Genomic DNA, 20,724 nt, shown 5'->3' with positions numbered 1-20,724 from the left:
TCACCTGGAATTTGTGAAAGAAGAGCTTGGGTGTGGATCCCACCTCATCTCAGGCTGGCTGTAAAAAATTAACTCCCTTCCTTTGGTTCACTCACTTAGAAAACGGGAATAGAAATGGGCTTGTCTTTCAGAACGGATGTCAGCATGGAGGTAGGTAGTCAGTGGGACTGGCTGTAGTGTGACTGTGGCTGACTGCAGGGTGGGTGTTGAAGGGCCTGCAGCCTTCCAGCAGTTTCTGTCACACCATATTTGCCTGGTCAGAGGTCTCTTCCCTGGGTTTCAACCTCTTCATTTAAATATTTGCTTTTTTAAAAATTCTGTTTATGCCAGAGGGTATTATTGTGGGCAGTACAACACAGAAAACAGTGGTCATACAGGATTTATCATGAGTATTGGGAGCCTGGCATGGTGGCACACACCTTTATTAAAGCATTTGGAGGCAGAGGCAGGTAAATCTGAGTTTGAGGCCAGCCTGGTCTACATGACAAGACCCCATGTTAGAACATCTAGGATGGAGAGATGGCTCAGTGGTTAAGAGCACTGACTGCGGGGTTGGGGATTTAGCTCAGTGGTAGAGCGCTTGCCTAGCAAGTAGAAGGCCCTGGGTTCGGTCCCCAGCTCCGAAAAAAAGAAAAAAGAAAAAAAAAAAAAAAAGAGCACTGACTGCTGGGGTTGGGGATTTGGCTCAGTGGTAGAGCGCTTGCCTAGCAAGCGCAAGGCCCTAGGTTCGGTCCCCAGCTCCGAAAAAAAAAATAGAAAAAAAAAAAAAAAGAGCACTGACTGCTCTTCCAGAGGTCCTGAGTTCAATTCCTGGCAACCACATGGTAGCTCACAACCATCTATAATAGGATCTGATGCCCTTTTCTGGTGTGTCTGAAGACAGTCATAGTGTACTCATGCCCATAAAATAAATATTTAAAAAAACAACATAAACCCTCCAAAATACCTAAAAATAAATAAGAAAGACAGCGTGGAGTAGGGCTGCAGGGAAAAAGACATCAAGGATGAAAATGGATAAGAGAAATATAAATTAAAAAATCCAATTAAAAAATTGATAATGGGGCTGGAGAGATGGCTCAGTGGTTAGGAGCACTAACTGTTCTTTCAGAGGTCCTGAGTTCAATTCCCAGCAACCACATGGTGGCTCACAACCATCTGCAATGAGATTCGATGCCTTCTTCTGGTGTCATGAAGACAGCTACAGTGTAGTCATATACATAAAATAAATTAATTAATAAATAATTCTTTTAAAAAACGGATAATGGAGGAAGTGGAAGGCTTTCCCGAGGCAGTGATATTTAAGGCACAAAGGCTAGAAAAGGAGCAAGCTATGTAGCTAGCTGAAACAAAGGGCCCCAGGGAAAAGATACAGGAGGTTCCACCTTAGCAGCAAGATGAAATGGTGGGTTGGGGGAAGATGGTTCTCTTTGGGCTATGGGTTGCAGAAGACTGTGTGTGACCATTTCCCATGATCCAGAAAGGCTGTTTGCCAGTACATCATGCAAAGCCTTAATGATTCAGTTGGGGTTGGGAATTTAGCTCAGTGGTAGAGCGCTTGCCTAGCAAGCACAAAGCCCTGGGTTTGGTCCCCAGCTCCGGAAAAAACAAACAAACAAACAAACAAAAAAACCCCAATGATTCAGTTGTCCTAAAGAATCCTTGGACCCCAGTGGGGGCTGTCCATTTCTTCCTCTGTGTGTGTAAGAACCTACAGTGGTCAACTTAACAGAGCCATTTTCCAGAGTCTGTCTCCTTGTGATACTGAGTCTAGACTGGTCATCAAAACTCAAGACTTTCTTAATGAGACCTCACTTTAGCTTTTCTTCGAAGTCTCAGATGGGAAGACAGAATCATCCATAGAGATCAGGTGGCCTAAGAGCTCATGTGGCACTAGATTTTCAGTCTAGTGAAAGTTACTTGGTCTGCGGGAAAGGCTTTGCTTTGAACATAGGAAGTTTGTGTCTGGCAGACCTTGGGGTAACCAAGGAGAGCACACCTCCTGACTGGAGCACTCCATGCTAGCTAACTGGGGTTGGCATCTCTCCATAAGGGTGAGCTTTCTTGTCAGTGCACAAGTTCCAGTCAGACAAACCCTCCTATCCAGAACATCCAGTTTGTATTCTCATTAATAGGGGTGAGAGGGCTGTGAGGGACTGGCCAGCTGGGACATCTCTCCCTGTTGGAATAGCCCCCTCTTGTGGGGGGCAGATATGCTATTTGAGAGATTACTTTTTTCTGTTGGATCATCCTCCCAATGGAATTCCCTTTGTGCGCTCAAACCTATAGACATACCTTTGCTAAACAGAATGTTCCCTACAAAGTTGGGACATGCTCCTTACTAGGATCCCTCCTCCCAACTGTGACATTCCTCCTAATGTGACATTGCTCCATCTAGGACCTTCCTCATGTTGGAGTACCGTCCTTTACCAGGTGTACCTCCCAAGCAGAGCAGCCCCATCCCTAGATCCCTTACTGAGGCATTCCCCCAGCACAACTCACAGTATCTGCTTTTTGGGAGAACCAAGGAAATAAAAGTGTGTCTGTGATTGGAGATCAAGACTCAAAGCCTCGGTGAGGTACTACTGGTGGTCACTCTTTAATCCCAGGACTTGGAAGGTAGAGCCAGGTAGATCTCTGAGTTCAAGGCCAGCCTGGTGGACAGATGGAATTCCAGGACAGCTGGAACTGCACAGAGAAACCCTGTCTGATACCAAAACATTAAAGGCCTATGTTAGTTGCACACTTCAGGCTCCTCTGATCAGCCTACCAGAAACCAATTTAGAATAAAACAATTCAGTAGTGTCTCCTCATCTGCAAGGAGTATGGTCTAAGACCCCCGGTGGATGCCCAAAACTGCACATAGCATAGAGTTCTGTATATATTTTAGCTTTATTTATAGGTATGATAGAGATTTATAAATTCAACACAGGAAGAGTTTAGTACCATTAATAACACAGTATATCAAGTATGAGACTAATTGTAACAAAATTACATGAATGTGGTCTCACTTCCAAATGATCTTGCCATTTTGTACTCATCCCTTTTCACAGGGACTTGAGATGCTATGATGACAAAGTGAAGCGATCACATAAGTGGCATTGCAACACCAGTCAGTACTGGTTGTCAATGTCTGGATCATCAGTTGTTGCACTGTAACTTCTAAGAATTGATGTTGGTAGCAGATGATACAAGAGGGTAAGGATGCTCAATAGTAGAGGTAATCCCCCACCCATGTGGGGAACTTTTGGAGAAAAAAAAACACTGTAATTAAAAGTCCTCTGTCCTTACATTTTTAATTCATGGCAGTATTGTAGCAGAATGTAGTCTTTTAGTGACTGTACAGGTGAAAAATTTAATTTTATAAAATGTTTAGCTATGCTAGGTGTGGCGTGGGCATACCTGTATTCCTTCAGGAAATGGAGGCAGGAGGAACATTGGATGTCTGAGGCCATCCATGCTTTGCAGTAAGGCCCTGCTTCAAGAATAAAACAAGCTTTCCATGGTGGTGCTTGCCAGTAGGACTTGCTGATGGAGGCAGAGGCAGGAGGCACACTCGGGTTCAAGGGCAGCCTGGGCTACACATGGGGGCTGGAAAGATGTCTCACTGGTTCAGGGCACTGACTGCTCTTCCAGAGGACTGGATTCAATTCCCAACACAGACATGGCAACTCACAACCATATGTAACTCCAGTTCCAGGGGATCTGATGCCCTCACACAAACATAAATGTAGACAAACACTGATATACAGAAAATAAATCATTAAAAATGAATAAAACAGGAGAGATGGCTCAGTGGTTAAGAGCACTGACTGCTCTTCCAGAGGTCCTGAGTTCAATTCCCAGCAACCACATGGTGGCTCACAACCATCTATAATAAGATCTAGTGCCCTCGTCTGTCATATATATGCAGAACACTGTGTATGTAATAAATAAAAATGAATAAAACAAAAGAAAAAGCCCGAAATAGATAGAAATTTTAAATCAGCTTCAAATGATGAGGCCTATAATGGCAGCTACAAGAGAAGCTGAGATAGAAGGATACCGTCGAGGCCAGCCTCACTGAGGTCCTGTTGGATAGAGAGAACGACGGAAAGGATTGGGGTTGTAGTTCAGTGGTAGAATGCTAGCCTAGCATGGGAAGTCTTGGGCTTATCCCTTTCTATCATTTACTTTTTTTTGTTAACAGAGTCTTTCCATGTACCTCAGGGTCCTAGTGCTGGGATTAAAGGTGTATGCCACTGTGTTTGGCTGTGCTGGTGACTTTACTACTGTGTTCCTTCTTAGGAACATATCCCATAATTTGTTAATATTTTAAAACTTTTAAACATTCCAGCAACCTTTACTCATGTATACATTCCTGCCTCTGCTTCAGTTTCTTCTTCATCTGCTTCAGATGATGTAAATTTTCTAAGTATTTTCACCTTACTCCCTTTTTTTCAAGTCTGCTTCAGATGTGGCAGCTTCAGTTGTACAATCTCTCCACCACCACCAGCACCACACACACACTAGTCAGGACCTCTCTCTAAATCTATATAGTCATCTCTCACTTGCAATGAAATAGCTTGGTGCCTCCTCTTTTTTTTTAAAGATTTATTTTATTTATTATATATATAAGTACACTGTAGCTGTCTTCAGATACACCAGAAGGGGGCATCAAATCTCTTTACAGATGGTTGTGAGCCACCATGTGGTTGCTGGGAATTGAACTCATGACCTCTGGAAGAGCAGTCGGGTGCTCTTAACCGCTGAGCCATCTCTCCAGCCCGCCTCCTCTTTTTTTAAGGTACCGCCCTTCAGAAGTCTTCATATAGCCTCAATGCTTCTGGCATAATGTGTGATCATCACTGGAACACATTTTCATATCCTTTATCTACATAATATCTAACTCTTTTCTATTTTAGCACTTATGCCTCGTGGCTGGAACTTTTGCAGTGTTAAGTTTGACAGCAGAACTAGCATAGATTTCTTTCACAGTTTCATCGGAAGTGAGCTCTTAGCGTTTTTCTCTTGGTTACCCCAGCGTTAAGACTTACTTATTGAAATCTCCTGCCTTCCCCCTTCAAGGGAGCACTTTATGGTTCTCTAGCATTTTGGAAAGGTCTCATCACCTTCCTTGCACTTTGGGACCACTATTAAACAGAATAAGGGTTGTCAGGACTCAAGTTCATGGTGTGGAAACCCAGTGGGTTATTGACAGTCAACAAGCCAGTAGTAGCGTGTAGTGTAAACAAGCAATACAAAAGGGTGGTCAGCCAGCACTCAGCGGAACCAAGCGGAAATTCGATTTCCAAGGCTAACTCAGACCGGCACCTAACTTGAAACGTTGGGCTAGCTTTCATCTGAAAGTTTCCAAGTAATACTGATGGACTGCATGTAAATGAGTGGGAGCGAAACCAAGGAGACGGGAAACAGAGCAGCTTACAGGTGAACGCTCAGCTCCAGAAGACCCGGTCGAATTTCAGCGCGCAGGCGCCACCCGGCCTTGCTTCCAGACGCAGGCGCCACACGACTGGGTCCCGGTGCGCAGCCGCGGATGCTTACGCAGGCGCAGAAGTAGCCGGCCAGCCCCGCCCCGGCCCTAGGCCGCGAGGCGCGGGCGGGGCGATGGCGCGCGGGAGGGGCGGGGCCACGCTGCGGGCCCGGGCCATGGCCGCCGCGGATGCTGAGGTGAGGTGCGGGGCCGGCTTTCGGCGCTGGGGCGCGGGCCACGGTCATGATGGCAACAGCCACGGCGAGGGGACAGGAACCCAAGCGAATCTCGAGCTGGGTGGGGCCGCGCGCCCCCGCCGTCTCGGGCCCGGCGGCGCGGAGGCCCCAGCGTCCGGCCCGCGCTCCGCCGGCGCGCTTTGTGCACGGCGGGCCCGAGCAGCTGCGGCGGCGGCGGCAGCAGCGCGGCGGACGGTAGGAGGCCGCGGCTCCGCAGCCCGCAGCCCAGAGCTTGACTACGGCCGGGTCGGAGCGGGGGTGGCGGAGACAAAAGGCAAAGTGGAGCGGGCCAACTTGTGCGCGGCGAAGGTGAGGCGGGCCTGCGCCTGCTGCCCCGCGCCGTGACCTTTCACTCGCCGCGAGAGCGTGGCACCATCTTTAAGGAAAAGTTGGCCGGTCCCGCGCGTCTCCCGCGCACAAAGCCGCTGCAGCAGGGTGACCACGGGGCACGCTCGACAGAGGAATGTCTGCGGACCCAAGTTTATTTCTTCACCGATGGCACTAAAGCGGCGGGGGACGGCGAATTAGCGGTCTTTTGTTCGCGTGGTGGCCTTCCCTCGGCTCTTTCTGCGGGATAGTTTGCTTCCTGGTTTTTGCGGCGTAAACCTTATGCCCGGGCGAGAGGGACCGGCGTCTTCCCGGAGCTGGGAAGGGCCGGCAGGAGTCGGGGGTCCTCAGAACGCACTAGTGTTGTATTCCTAGGGCCGAAGTACGGGGCCGGTTTGGAAGAAAGTATAACTTAACAGTTTTCCTCCGAAATTAGCCGCGGAATAGTTAGCTTTTGGGACTTGCAGACCTCAGAAAGTGAAGGTATATTGAGAAGCTGGCACATACGGTGCATAGGTTTAGCAGTACATTTTATCTTATAATGTATGGTCGTTGCGCTTCTTTTTTCTTTCTCGCCTTTTTGAGGGGTATTCATATAAGTGAATGGCTAGTTTTCAGATCTAATGGAAGGAGGATTTGTTGAGTACTTATAACGTTCAAGAACTGACTTAGGCACCAAGAACGCATGACTATGAGATAATCTAAGTCATTTCCAGGAGTGAAAGGAAGGAGATACATAGTGACTCTCAATCATTTGCGTTTCGGATGTTGTTTAAACCCCTCAGAGAAGTTAACCCTATCCAGTTTGTGCAGCACGTATTGTTATTTCTTATTTAGCAGATGAAGACAATAAGACTTTGTAGGGGTTAAGTAACTTTGCTTGCTCAGTTTGTAGGCCTGGCCATTTTCTTTTCTTTTCAAAGACTTATTTATGTATTCAGGTGCTCTATTTGCATGTATGCCTGCATAACAGAAGAGGGCATCCAATCCCATTTAAGATGATTGTGAGTCAGTTTGTGGTTGCAGGGAAATCAACTCTGGACCTTTGGAAGACTAGCCAGTGCTCTTAACCACTGAGCCATCCCTCCAGCCCCCAGCTTTGGCACTTTTCAATGCTAGACACAAAGTTGGTGTTTATATTGATTGAGGAAGCTGAGTAGTAGAGCATGCTTGTTATCCTATCACTCAGGAGTCCGAAGCAGGCAGATTGCACGTTCAAAGCTACCTGGTTAGCTCATTTCAAACCTGTTTCTCTCAGCCTCAGAAAAAGGTGGGTTGTCAATGACCTGAAGTGTCTTCGATTTTAAAGGCGGATCCCATAGATTGTGTGTAGGGTGAGCTTGGGCCTGGACCCAGCCCCACTGTAGGCATTTTGTACACATTGTAGGGCGTATAACACGATGGTAGTCTAACCAAGTAGGTTCTCTGGTATCCCTTTTGCAAGTGAGGCAACAGGCACATAGCCCCATTAGAAGACACAAGGCTCTGAGTGTACAGAGCCCATGCTGGCTAAACTGTGTGTTATACTGTGTGGATTTACGATTGTAAGTGTTTATCCTGGAAGTACATGACAGGGTGAGGCCCTTTTCTGTAACACAGTGGAGTTGGATCAGCATGGGTTCATCCTCAGTGAACCTTGAAATATTTGCTGGTTAGGGTTCACAAACTGTGGGATGATTAGCCCAGTAGAGCTCACACTTGAAACTTACCTAAATATGTATTTGTGTGTCATGATTGTGTCTGTATCTTCCCTTTACCCCAGCTCCCAACACCTTTTTACACTGAGAACTACTTAGATAGTGGAGAGGTTTATTTATTTTTTTAAAAGATTTATTCATTTATCATATATAAGTACACTGTAGCTGTCTTCAGACACACCAGAAGAGGGCATTGGATCTTTTTACAGATGGTTGTGAGCCACCATGTGGTTGCTGGGAATTGAACTCAGGACCTCCAGAAGAGCAGTCGGTGCTCTTAACCGCTGAGCCATCTCTCCAGCCCGAGAGGTTTATTAATATATCTTCTACTCTATTTTGTAGATTGGTGTGGGCTCCTCCACTTTTTGGGTTTAAATGTATGTCCCAGTCACAGGGTCCGACTGTGTCTGATGCATAGGGCTTTTGTCTCAGCAAAAGTTATTTTGCAGCAAGAGGGCCTTCCAAAACAAAATCTATACTTAATAGGGTGCCTAGTATGTATTTTTTTATTAAAATTAAAAATATTACTAATTTTATGTGTATGAATGTTTGACATTCTGTATTTCCATGTCAGGTGTCAGTGGAGGCAGTGGAACCATTGGTGGAACTGGAATTAGGGTGGTTATCAACCATTAAGTAGGTGCTGGGAGTTGAACTCTGGGCCTCTGAAACAGCAACAAGTCTCTAACTTCTGAGTTATCTCTCCCAGCCCTGATGTTTGCTTTTTTTAGGGGTGGGGTGGGGAGATGGGTCTCATCATGTGTCACAGGCTGACCTCTGACGTGCTATGCCCCTAATGCTGGCCTTGAACTCCTGATCTTCCTGGGGTCACAGGTGTGTTTTATCATGCCTGTTTTTGTTTCTCTTCCTTTAATATTCTATTTTAATTGGGTATGGAAGTGCATAATAAATGCACATGGAAGCTGAAGCAGGAAGATCATAACTTGGGTTAGCCTGGGGTACAGGATTAGAATTTCTCTTAAAGAGGGAAAACATCCAGATGCGGTCCTGGCACTCAGGAGGCAGAGACAGACAGATTCTAAGTTTAAGGCCAGCCTGGTCTATAGAGGGAGTTCTAGGACTGCCAAAGCTCACAGAGAAACACTGTCCTGAAAAACAAAAGAAAACCAGCTACCGTGAAAACCAAGCACCAACCCCCAAAACAAAAATCTTTTTGTTTTTTAGAATATATACACATAAAATTTTAAAGGTCAGTTCTAAGAGACATTATTGAAAGCTCTTTAGTCTTCTAGGAGGCAGCAGCAGCAACTTTGTTTCTGAATATATGTTGGTGTTAAGTCTGTACTCACCAGCTGTGGGGATTATCTGTGTACTTCAGGCATAGAAAGTGAGCAGTTTAACTCTTTTATGCTCTATTCACTGTTATCTAGAATGGACTTTGGCCTACCTTTCTTGCTCTCTCACTCTCTATTTCCTTGGGATATTTTGTAGTAGTTGCTTACATAGGCAGTGGGACTGAGGATGGAGCCGGACTGAGGACTGATAGGGTTCTGGTCTAGATGCGTGCCTTCGATCTCAGCACTCCGGAGGTAGAGGCAGGGAGATAGTTTAGGTCATTCTCAAAAACAAACAAGTAAGCAAACAACGCAAAAAAACTAAAAAAAGTTCCAATGGCATCAAACCTTTGGAATGTCTAAAAATATAGATATACTTAGTTCACTGCTGTCACATTGAAGAAAAAGAAGTTTGGTTAAACATGAAATACTGTGTGTGTGTGTGTGTGTGTGTGTGTGTGTGTGTGTGTGTTTAAATGTATGTCCAGGATCAGTGAGGACTTGTGTGTGTGTGTGTGTGTGTGTGTGTGTGTGTGTGTGTGTTTAAATGTATGTCCAGGATCAGTGAGGACTTGTGTGTGTGTGTTTGTGTGTGTGTTTGTGTGTGTGTGTGTGTGTGTTTTTAAATGTATGTCCAGGATCAGTGAGGACTTGTGTGTGTTTAAATGTATGTCCAGGATCAGTGAGGACTTGAGACCATATGGTTCCAAGGTTCCTGTCTCAAGGAAGTGTCACAAATACTTAGCAAGGACTCCACCACTGCACCTGACTTCTGAAAGTCACTGTCTTATTGCTGTTGTAGCTCCACAACCAAACACCTGGCTCCCCGTGCTCTGGACAGCAAGCCTAGGGTTCCAGGCTCTTCTGATGTCAGGCATTTTTTTCTGCCACTCAACTCTAGACCCAGACTTCATTTGATTTTTTTTTTTTTTTTTTTTTTTTTGGTTCTTTTTTTCGGAGCTGGGGACCGAACCCAGGGCCTTGCGCTTCCTAGGCAAGCGCTCTACCACTGAGCTAAATCCCCAACCCCTCCATTTGATTTTTAAGTCATTACTATTATTTTTTTCCCTTGAGACAGGATTTTTCTGCTTATCACTGGCTGTCCTGGAATTGACTTTGTAGACCAGGTTGGTCTTGAACTCAGATCCACCTGCCTCTGCTGAAATTAAAGGAGTCTTCCACAATGCCTGGCTTTTTAATTTTTAATTTTGTTTATTTATCATCATAATCATCACAATTCTTTTTTTTTTTTTAAAGATTTATTTATTTATTATATATAAGTACACTGTAGCTGTCTTTAGATACACCAGAAGAGGGCATCAGATCTCTTTACAGATGGTTGTGAGCCACCATGTGGTTGCTGGGAATTGAACTCATGACCTCTGGAAGAGCAGTTGGGCGCTCTTAACCGCTGAGCCATCTCTCCAGCCCCCAAGCCATCTCTCCAGCCCCCTCTTTTTTTTTTTTAAAGATTTATTTATTTATTTTGTGAGTGCCCTGTTGCTGTCTTCAGACATACCAGACAAGGGCATTGGAACCCTTTACAGATGGTTGTGAGCCACCATGTGGTTGCAGAGAATTGAAATCAGGACCTCAGGAAGAGCAGTCAGTGCTCTTAACCACTGAGCCATCTTTCCAGCCCAACATCATAATTCTTTTTGAGACAGCACAGACTGTCCTTGAATTCATTTTGTAGTTGTACACAGTTTCCATGTGCTGGAATTGAATCCAATTTTATTTACTGAAAACAGGTTTTGCTTGTTTTTGTTTTTTAAGACAGGGTTTCTGTATATAGTCCTGGTCTATGGAGACCAGACTGGCCTTGAACTCAGAGATCCACTTGAGGCATGGGCTACTACACCTGGTTTGTTCTGCAACTTAAAAGGATTTCCTTGTGTATAGCTGTGTGTAGGTGTGCTCAGCTTGTATATAGCTGTGTGTAGGTGTGCTCAGCCTGGCTCTGCGTACACCACCACTGCCTGTGTGTTGTTTGGCTTTGCTTTAACACAGATGTACTTTACCCTTAAAAACGTAACAGTAGGGGCTGGAGAGATGGCTCAGTGGTTAAGAGCACTGGCTGCGGGGTTGGGGATTTAGCTCAGTGGTAGAGCGCTTGCCTAGGAAGCGCAAGGCCCTGGGTTCGGTCCCCAGCTCCGAAAAAAAGAACCAAAAAAAAAAAAAAAAAAAAAAGAGCACTGGCTGCTCTTCCAGAGGTCCTGAGTTCAATTCCCAGCAACCACATGGTGGCTCACAACCATCTGTAATGAGAGCTGATGCCCTCTTCTGGTGTGTCTGAAGACAGCGACAGTGTACTTATATAGAATAAATCTTAAAAAAAAAAAAAGTAACAGTATGTAAAAGCCTAGATATATGGCTTTTAAACTAATGATTTATTTTTTATCTTTATTAATAGTGCTATAATGAATGTTCTTAATTTTTTTTTTTTTTACAGGCTGGAGAGATGGCTAGGCAGTAAAGAGCACTGACTGCTCTTCCAGAGGACCTGGGCTTAATTCCCAGCACCACACATGACAGCTCACAACTGTCTATTACTCCAAGATATGACAACTTCACACAGACACACATGCAGGCTAAAACACCTGCGTATAAAATAAAAATAAGATTAAAAGAAAGAAAAGGCTGAGTGGTGATGGCATATTCCTTTAATCCTAGCACTCAGGAGGCAGAGGCAGGTGGATCTCTGTGAGTTTAAGGCCAGACTGGTTTACAGAGTGAATTTCATGACAGCCAGGGCTACACAGAGAAACCTTGTCTTGAAAAACCAAGAATAATGTTTTCACATTTCTTTGTGTGTGTGTGAGTGTGATGAGGTGATGGAATGGTTTGTGATAGGAGTGTTCAGTGGCTCACATGACAGGCCAGCAGAGATGATGCTGGCACTTGTCCTTCAGCTCTAACACTAGGGCAGCCATGGACACTTCAGTTGTCTGAGTAGTCATTGCCAGAGTGGAGGCTAGCACCCTGATTTCCTGCTTCTGCCTCTGCATACTATAACAATTCGTTTGTCTTTGCCCTAAAACCATTTAGCTTGTGAGTCATATTTTGAGGATTTTGGGGCAGTGATGGTGTTGAGGTGGTTTCACTGTAGTTCCCCACCTGGCATAGAAGTTGCTATTTAGGTCAAGCTACTCTTAAATGTGCAGTACTCCTGTTTCTGCCTTTTGAATGCATAGACCTCTGCATCTGACTTTTTGTTGTATTACATTTTTTAAGGAGGATTTCTTTCTTTCTTTTTTTTTTTCATAAATAAATATCACATTTATTCTGATCTAAGTTTTGCCACGAGGCAGGTTACCTCCACCTAGGTGTCTGCTTGGCTTCCGGGTTCTTTTTTTTTTTAAAGATTTATTTTATCTATGTAATCTATATATACATAAATGACCTATGTGCCATGTGCCAGAAGAGGGCATCAGATCATTACAGATGGTTGTGAGCCACCATGTGGTTGCTGGGAATTGAACTCAGGACCTCTGGAAGAGCAGCCAGTGAGTGCCCTTATCTGCTGAGCCTTCTCTCCAGCCCTGTAATACATTTTTGTGAGATAGGGTTTTGCTAAAATTCTTTTCTAGCAGGAAAGGGGACCCTGCAGGTGTCCAGACAGGGAAGCAAATGTGAAGAGGTGAGGATGAAGACTTGGATCAGATTGGGGAGTCTGATGCCAGGCGGTTCCCTGCCAGCATATTTAAACCCAGTGCAACAGTTATTCCTATTCCAGGTTTCCAGGCAGAAATCACTTCAGTCCAGGTGCACAATAAAGCCCAAGGTGTGTCTACTTAGAAACTCTTTTACAAAATACTTGTGACCATGAGGGTGGGTTCTGTTGCTAAAGGGTCTAGAATCCTCTGAGTGGGATAGTATAGAGGTCAGCAGGCTATGAAGTACATGTGACATCTACCCCAGGGATGGGTCTATTAACTGGAGCTAAAGATAAAGGCCTAGGGAGAGAGACTGGGGGTTTTGGGTGAGGTCTGCCTCTACAGTCAGCAAAAAGACCCCATGTTTTTTTGTTTTTTTTTTTTTTTAAAGATTTATTTATTTATTTACTTATTTATGAGTACACTGTTGCCATCTTCAGACACACCAGAAGAGGGCACCAGATCCCTGTTGCAGATGGTTGTGAGCCACCATGTGGTTGCTGGGATTTGAACTTAGGACCTCTGGAAGAGCAGTCGGTGCTCTTGACCACTGAGCCATCTCTCCAGCCCAAGACTGCAGGTTCTTAACAATATCCACTCTGAGCCTTTTGGCAGGAAAACAGTTTTGTGTGTGTGTGTGTGTGTGTGTGTGTGTGTGTGTGTGTGTGTGTGTGTGTGTGTTTTGAGCTGTCCGGGTGTTTAGCATTCCTGGTTCCCTAATGCTCTCTGGGTGCAAAGTACCTTTGTGGCCCAACTCAGGAGTAGACATGAACAACATTCATTCCTTTTGCAAAGGTCCCAACAACAATCTGAGACATGGTTCTGCCAGTTTTCAGTCTGGTGAACCAATGCGTTTTTATTGGGTTTCTTTACTGATCATAGGTGAGGGATTACTTACAGGGGTGTGGCTGTTGTCTACCTAAACAGGCCGTAATAGGAGAGAGCCTTTACCCAGAAGGATGAAGACTTTTCATGGCTGCGTAGTGGAGACCTTTGCTCTCATCTTCTCCCACCTGTATATGTTCTCTACCCCTCCCCCATGCCACAAACAATTAAAGTAGAGTTGTGTGAGAATCTGGTATCCCTCTTTACCTTCCTGATTGGGTGCATAAACCATCAACAAACACAATTCATCTTTTGCAAGGGCATGCTGAATGTCCCAAGATGTCAGTTGCTTGACTCAGAGAGCAATCACTCACAACACAGGGTCTCACGTAATACAGGTTGGCCTAAAACTCCATGAAGGCTGACAGAGAATTTATGATCCTTCTGTCTCCACTTCTTTTTTTTTTTTTTTTTTTTAAAGATTTATTTATTTATTATATATAAGTACACACTGTAGCTGTCTTCAGATACACCAGAAGAGGGCATCGGATCTCTTTACAGATGGTTGTGAGCCACCATGTGGTTGCTGGGAATTGAACTCATAACCTCTGGAAGAGCAGTCGGGTGCTCTTAACCGCTGAGCCATCTCTCCAGCCCCTGTCTCCACTTCTTGAGTGTTGGGGCCATAGATGTACTCTACCGGGACAGGTTTTGTGTGGCCCTAGGGATCAAGCCCAGGGGCTGGTATATGGTAGGCAAGCACTCTACCTAACCGAACTCCATCTCTAGCTGAGTATTATTTTTTAAAAATTTATTTGTTGTCAGGCTGTAGTGGTGCATGCCTTTAATCCCAACACTTGGAGGCAGATGGATCTTTAAGTTTGAGGCTATCCTGGTTTACAGAGTTCCAAGATAGCCAGGGCTGCACTGAGAGCCCTATCTTGAGAAAAATTGACTTACTTAGTTTTTATCTTATTTTTTTAATATTTATTTTATGTGTGTTTGCGTGTGTGTGTGTGTTTGCGTGTGTGCGTGTGTGTGTGTGTGTCTGTGTGTGTGTGTGTTTGTCTGAGTGTGTGGTGTGTGTGTGTGGTGGTACGTCGGTGTGTGCGTGAGTGTATGCGTACCATGTGCTTGCATGGTGTTGGATCCTCTGGAACTGGAGTAATAGGTAGTTGTGAGCTGCCATGTGGGTGCCGGCAGCTGAATCCAGGACCTCTGCAAAAGCAAGCAGTAGTTGCTTTTGATCTCTGAGCCATTCAGTCACTTCCTCAATATGTAATGTCTCTGTGTGACAGTATGCACATAAATGCAGTTGCCTGTGGTGGCTGGAAAAGGGTTTCCGACCCCCAGGAATTGGAGTTCTAAGTGGTTGTTGGCTATTCAGTTTTGGTGCTTGGAAGTGAACTCCAGTTCTCTGCAAGAACAGTAAGTCTCTTAATCGCTGAGCTGTGTTCCCAGCCTTTTTTTTTTTATTTTTTTATGAGATTGGCTATTATCTGTAGCTTTGGCCTGTGTCTTGTTTTGTTTAAAGATTTATTTACTTATTATGTATAGGTACACTGTAGCTGTCTTCAGACGCCAGAAGAGGGCATCAGATCCCATTACAGATGGTTGTGAGCCACCATGTGGTTGCTGGGAATTGAACTCAGGACTTCTAGAAGAGCAGTTACTGCTCTTAACCATTGAGCCATCTATTGCCCTAAATTTAGTTTTTTAAATAAGTGACTTAAAATTTAAAAAAGCATGAGCTTGAGAGATGGCTCAGTGGTTAAGAATACTTGCCGCTCTTCTTGAAGACCCAGGTTCAGTTCCCATGGTGGCTCACAACCACCTATAACTCCAAGTCTAGAGGACCTGATGTCCTCTTTTGGATTCTATGGGTGCTGCTTGCACATGGTTTACAAACATCTCCCTTCTGTCTAGTAACCATTCTTACTAGTTCTTTTGACAGGTTGCCAATGCTTAACATGCATCCTAAAAGATACTCCCAAGTCCCAATGGTGGTGTCTGGCTTCAGTCTCAGCACTTGGGAACCAGGCGAACAAGATCCTATCCTTTTTTAAGGGGTTGGGGGAGAGAGTGCTTGATTGATTTCTGAGTGTATATCAGAGATACGGATAGGTGTTTTAGGCTTTCTGTTATGGAGACTTTTCGAATCTATTTCAGTAGATGAGTTATGAGGAAGGTGGCTATGTTTGGTTGGACATCTATAATCCCAGGTTGAGGCAAGAGGATCATGAATTCAATGCCAGTCTGGGATACATAGCCAATGCCAGGTTGGCCTAAGTGACACTGGGAGACAACTGTCTTAGAAATTCTAAAAGAAAACAGAAAGCAGAGCCAGCACTGTGGTGAACGTTGCTGCATCCCAGCATGAAGTTGCCTTTTCTTGACCAGTGTTGCTTCACTTGTACTTCTGTCATGGCCCATCCCATTGGCAATTACTTTGAAGTAGTTCTGTGAACATTTTATTTCAATTAATACATGTCCTGTTAGTGTTCAGATTTATTATTTCAGTTAAAAAAGGAGCAGCATGCCTGAGTGGTATCACATCCCTTGTATTCTCAGCACTTGGGAGGCAGATGCAGGAGGACAGTCACAAGGTCAAGCTTAGTCCAGTTTACACAGAGTTCCAGGCCAGTGCATAGTAAAACTGTCTCCAGAAGAACCCCCACCATGAGAGAGTATAGTGTTGAGACACAGAGTTCCAGGCCAGTGCATAAAAAACTGTCTCCAGAAGAACCCCCACCATGAGAGAGTATAGTGTTGAGATTTAGCAGATACTTCAGACCTCTGATGTATTTGATTTTTTTTTCATGATCCTCCTCACTCCACTTTCTTTTCCAAGCTTGGCATTTTATTTTTGCTTTTTCTAGAATTTGCTCTGTAGATCATATTATCCTTGAATTCATAACAGGTCCTACTCTGGGCTTCAGTGGTTCATTTTTGTTTGTTTTACTTTAAGACAGGGTCTCACTCTAGATCAGACCTACCTGTTTTGCCTCCCCAGTGCTGGAATTAATGATATGCACCACCATCTTCTGCCCAGCGTGTTCCTTTTATGCAGTCTTACCTTAGTGCCCAGCTCCATGACTTTCTGGACTGCTCTAGCTTCCTTTTTCTTTCTTTTTTTTTTTTTTCCGGAGCTGGGGACTGAACCCAGGGCCTTGCGCTTGCTAGGCAAGCGCTCTACCACTGAGCTAAATCCCCAACCCCTAGCTTCCTTTTTCTTTCTTTCTTTTTTTTAAAGATTTATTCATTTATTATATATAAGTACACTGTAGCTGTCTTCAGACACACCAGAAGAGGGCATCAGATCTCTTTACAGATGGTTGTGAGCCACCATGTGGTTGCTGGGAATTGAACTCAGGACCTCAGGAAGAGCAGTCAGTGCTCTTAACCGCTGAGCTATCTCTCCAGCCCCAGCTTCCTTTTTCTTGTGGTATTCTCACTCTCATCTGTTCTGTGCTGGAGAACCATGCTTGTTGAGACTAGCTGTGTGAAAGCAGACTAGGTCTTTTCTCTTGGGTCCTGTAAGTCTTGCATGGTGAGAACCTCACCATCTGTCTGTTGACTGGAGGCTGTGTGCTAAAGTTGACTGCTTCTCTCATTTTATAGTGGGGTTCAATCTAATTTTGGGATATTGCTTTAAATGTTTGGCATCTGAATCTGTTGGCTAAAAACAAAAGAAAGTCCTCTTCATCATCTTCTAGTTCTCCTCTTCTTCCTTCCTTCCTTCCTTTTTTTTTAAAGACAGGATCTCTGAATAACCCTGGCTGTCTTGGAACTCACATATATCCAACTGCCTCTGGCTCCTGAGTACTGGGATGAAAGACATGTGCCACTACCACCCGGTTTCTCAAAACCTTTATTTTCTTATTTTGAAAAAAAGGTCACAGTATGTGCCCTAAGTCCTGTCTGGCCACTCATCTTTAGTAAGCTAATTAAGGAGCCTAATTAAAAATGGGAAGCTGAAGGGGTTGGGGATTTAGCTCAGTGGTAAGGTCCCCAGCTCCGAAGGGAAAAAAAAAGGGAAGCTGAAAAATATTTCTTCAAAGTGGCCACATTGGGAAGAGGAAGAAAGATACAGTGAACCCTCCAGATGCCTCTGTAGGGATCCTGAAGTGAGATCAAAGTTTACTTTTTATTTTTTGTAAACAGGGTCTCTGTATGTAGTCCAGGTTGTCCTGGAAGTCACAAAGACCCATGCCTAGTGAGATCAGTTTAAATAAGGGTTGAGGGAATATACATCTAAGCATTCTTTTTTTTTTTTTTTTTTCTTGATTGTGTTTTGTTTTGTGATGAGGTTTCTCTGTTTAGTTCTAGCTGTTCTGGAACTCGATCTATAGACCAGGCTAGCTAGCTTCAACTCACAGAGATCTGCCTGCCTCCCAAATGTGAGATTAAAGGTGTGTGCCACCATTGCCTGGCTTTAGCCTGTCATTTTTATGAAAAAGTTAGCTGGGTTAAGGTAGGATGGGTCAGGTAGGGAGTTGTACAGAGCTGCTCAGACTAAGAGACCTGAGTGCACACAGACCTCAAGTCAGATACGGGGTTGTATATTGTTCTTGGGAAATGAAGCAGAGAGCTAGGAATGTGGTTCAGTGTAGAACACCTGCCTAGCATAACATAAAAAACAAAATCAAAGAACCCAAAACATGAAATGCAGTGAGCTGAGCACACAGGGGTGCTTGCACTCTACTAGATAGTAGGGTACATCCAAGTTGGGGCTCTAATTAATGCTCTTGGTTCATACATGCCATTATGAGGAACAGGATGGGTGCTAGAGACTTGAGTAGAGGGGATCTAGCACAAGGAATGCAAGGACTGTTTCCAAGCACTCGGTTGGTATAGGCTGGTAATAAAATGTTACTGACACATTTGTAACAACAGTGCACTGGTGGCAGAAGTATCTTGAGTGGGAGACTAGGAGTATAGTGAAACTGTGGGCCAGACACAACTCTTAGGTAGATCTGTCTGAAAGCAGACCAGGGTTGGAGCGATGGGTGGTTCACACCGCTCCAGGAGTGGTTGCAGACCAGGCTTTAGCTCTAGCAACCATACAGAGCTGTTCGTGACTCTGATTACAGTTCCAGGGGGTCTGACACCCTCCTGGCTTCCATGGGTACCAGGCACCCGTGTGGTGCATATACTTACATCTAGGCACATAACATATAACAAATCTAAAAGACAACAGTGAGAACAAACAACCTAAGTTCTTAGAGACCGAAAGACCTGTTCACTGTGTAGAAGACCAGAAGGGGCCATTGCCTGTGTGCGCAGGAGTCTTCCCAGAGCATCTTCTTGGACAGGAGAGAGTAAAATGCATGCTTGTCACAGTTGTCACATCAAGACTCCAGTAGTGCTTTCAAAGTTTGCTTTAAAATATTTTCCTCTCCTTGTGATCCTCCATTCTTCCTTTCTTTCCTTCCCTGCTTCCCTGCTTTTGCAGTCTTTGGAATCCAACCCAGGACCTTGTGGGTGCTAGGCAGTGTGTGTACTGGAGACTACTCCCATTATGTTAAGGCAGTGCCTCATTTTAATATGATCTTTGAACCTAATAAAATTGTCTATTGTTGTAGGGTGGTTGTCAGGTTTCGGCTTATATAGCTTGCAACTATATAAAGCATGTACATACACAGTAAAGCTGGAAGGAAATGAAAAATTTGGAGTTAGAATGGTGATACTTATCTTGAAGTTTGCCATTTATACAACCCCCCCGCCCCCAAGCTGGGGACCGAACCCAGGGCCTTGCGCTTGCTAGGCAAGTGCTCTACCACTGAGTTAAATCCCAAAACCGCCATTTATATTCTTTTTTGTTGTTTCGTTTTGATTTTTTGAGACAGGTTCTCATGTATCCCTGGCTGCCATTGAAATCACTCTGTAGGTCAGTTTAGCCTTGAATTCTTGAACCTCTGGCTTTTACCTCCCAAGTACTGGAATTACAGGGTTTCTCCAGCATTCCAGACTTTACTTATAATATTTTAATTAATTAATTAGGTATCTTCAGTTTATTCTAAAAGAAAGGCACGGAAGTTATTAATATGGTGAAATAGTTCGGACTCTGAGTGGAATGGGCAGCTTCATGTGACTTCATTTCAATATTGACTTCAGTCCATATACTTTCTAAGAATGTCAGCATCTCTAAATAAACAACGTGCTGGGTGGTGGTAGTGCAGTCCTTTATTTTAGCACTTGGGAGGCAGAGGTAGTCAGTTCAAGGCCAGCATAGTCTTTAAAAAGCCAGAATTTAGGAGGCAGGCGGAGGCAGAGTTATGTCATCAGCTTGTCTTTTATTGTTCTCTGTTGGTTTGTACATTTCTTATTTAGTAGCTTTGGGCGCATTTCTAGTACTAATCTTATGTGTAGATTGTGAATATATGTCCCAATATTCTCTTTGATGTGTGTTTGTGTGAGTATGCACAAGTGTGTGTGTGTGTGTGTGTCTGTGTGTGCTAGCTAGAAGTCAACATTTTGTATCTTCCTCAGTTGCTTTCTTTCTTTTTTCTTTTCAGAAATAGCAAAAACTTTATTCAAAGCAACAGTACAGGTGAGAATAATGTTAAGAGTGACAGCAGGTCACTTGAGTTAGAGCACTCAACTTTTTTTTTTTTAAATTCTTTGAGATAGGAACTTATTATGTAGCTCTGACTGTTTCCGATCTCTCTCTAGACCAGGGTGGCTTTGAACTCAGAGATCTGCCTACATCTTCCTTCTGAATGCTAGGATTAAAGGAATGTACCACTATGCTGGGCTCACCAAAAAGATTTTTTAAAAAAAATTTATATATAACAGTGTCTTGGGAGCTGGAGAGATGGCTCAGTAGTTAAGAGCACTGGCTGCTTTTCCAGAGGTCCTGAGTTCAATTCCCAGCAACTACAACCATCTGTAATGGGATCTGATGCCCTCTTCTGGTGTGTCTGAAGACAATGACAGTGTACTCATTTATATGCTGTGAGCCATCATGTGGGTGTTGGTGAGACTTGTCATCAGACCCTTCATATTTTTTAGAAACATGCTGGCTGAATTTGGAGCTTGCTGATTGTGATAAATGGGCTGGTCAGCAATCCAGCTGCAAAGGATCCCCATCTCCATTTCTCCAGGTCTGGCATTACAAGTGTGAATCACCACACCTGAGCTAGGAACCCAGCGAGGGCCCATATTAAGCACTTCATTGATTCTGTCATCGCTCTAGCCCATGTTCCCACACACAAA

General features: G+C 44.3%; 1 protein-coding gene across 30 annotated transcripts in view; it reads left to right on the top strand.

The window, feature by feature from the left end:
* Positions 1 to 5,613: 5,613 nt before the first annotated feature.
* Positions 5,614 to 20,724, top strand: part of Ehmt1 (euchromatic histone lysine methyltransferase 1) — a 148,589-nt gene continuing 133,478 nt past the window's right edge. For 25 of the 30 annotated variants that reach the window (XM_087652924.1, XM_087652918.1, XM_087652922.1 and 22 more), the window contains exon 1: positions 5,614 to 5,667. Coding sequence is in view for 12 of the 30 variants with exons in the window: in XM_087652909.1 (XP_087509035.1) it covers positions 5,647 to 5,667 (21 nt within the window). In the remaining 18 variants the exon portion in view is untranslated. 30 annotated transcript variants of the gene reach the window in all.

This window comes from Rattus norvegicus, chromosome 3 (genome assembly GCF_021556685.1).
Source record: "Rattus norvegicus strain SHRSP/BbbUtx chromosome 3, alternate assembly SHRSP_T2T, whole genome shotgun sequence".
NCBI classification, from domain to species: Eukaryota; Metazoa; Chordata; class Mammalia; order Rodentia; family Muridae; genus Rattus; species Rattus norvegicus.
This window is presented reverse-complemented; position numbering and strand designations above follow the sequence as displayed.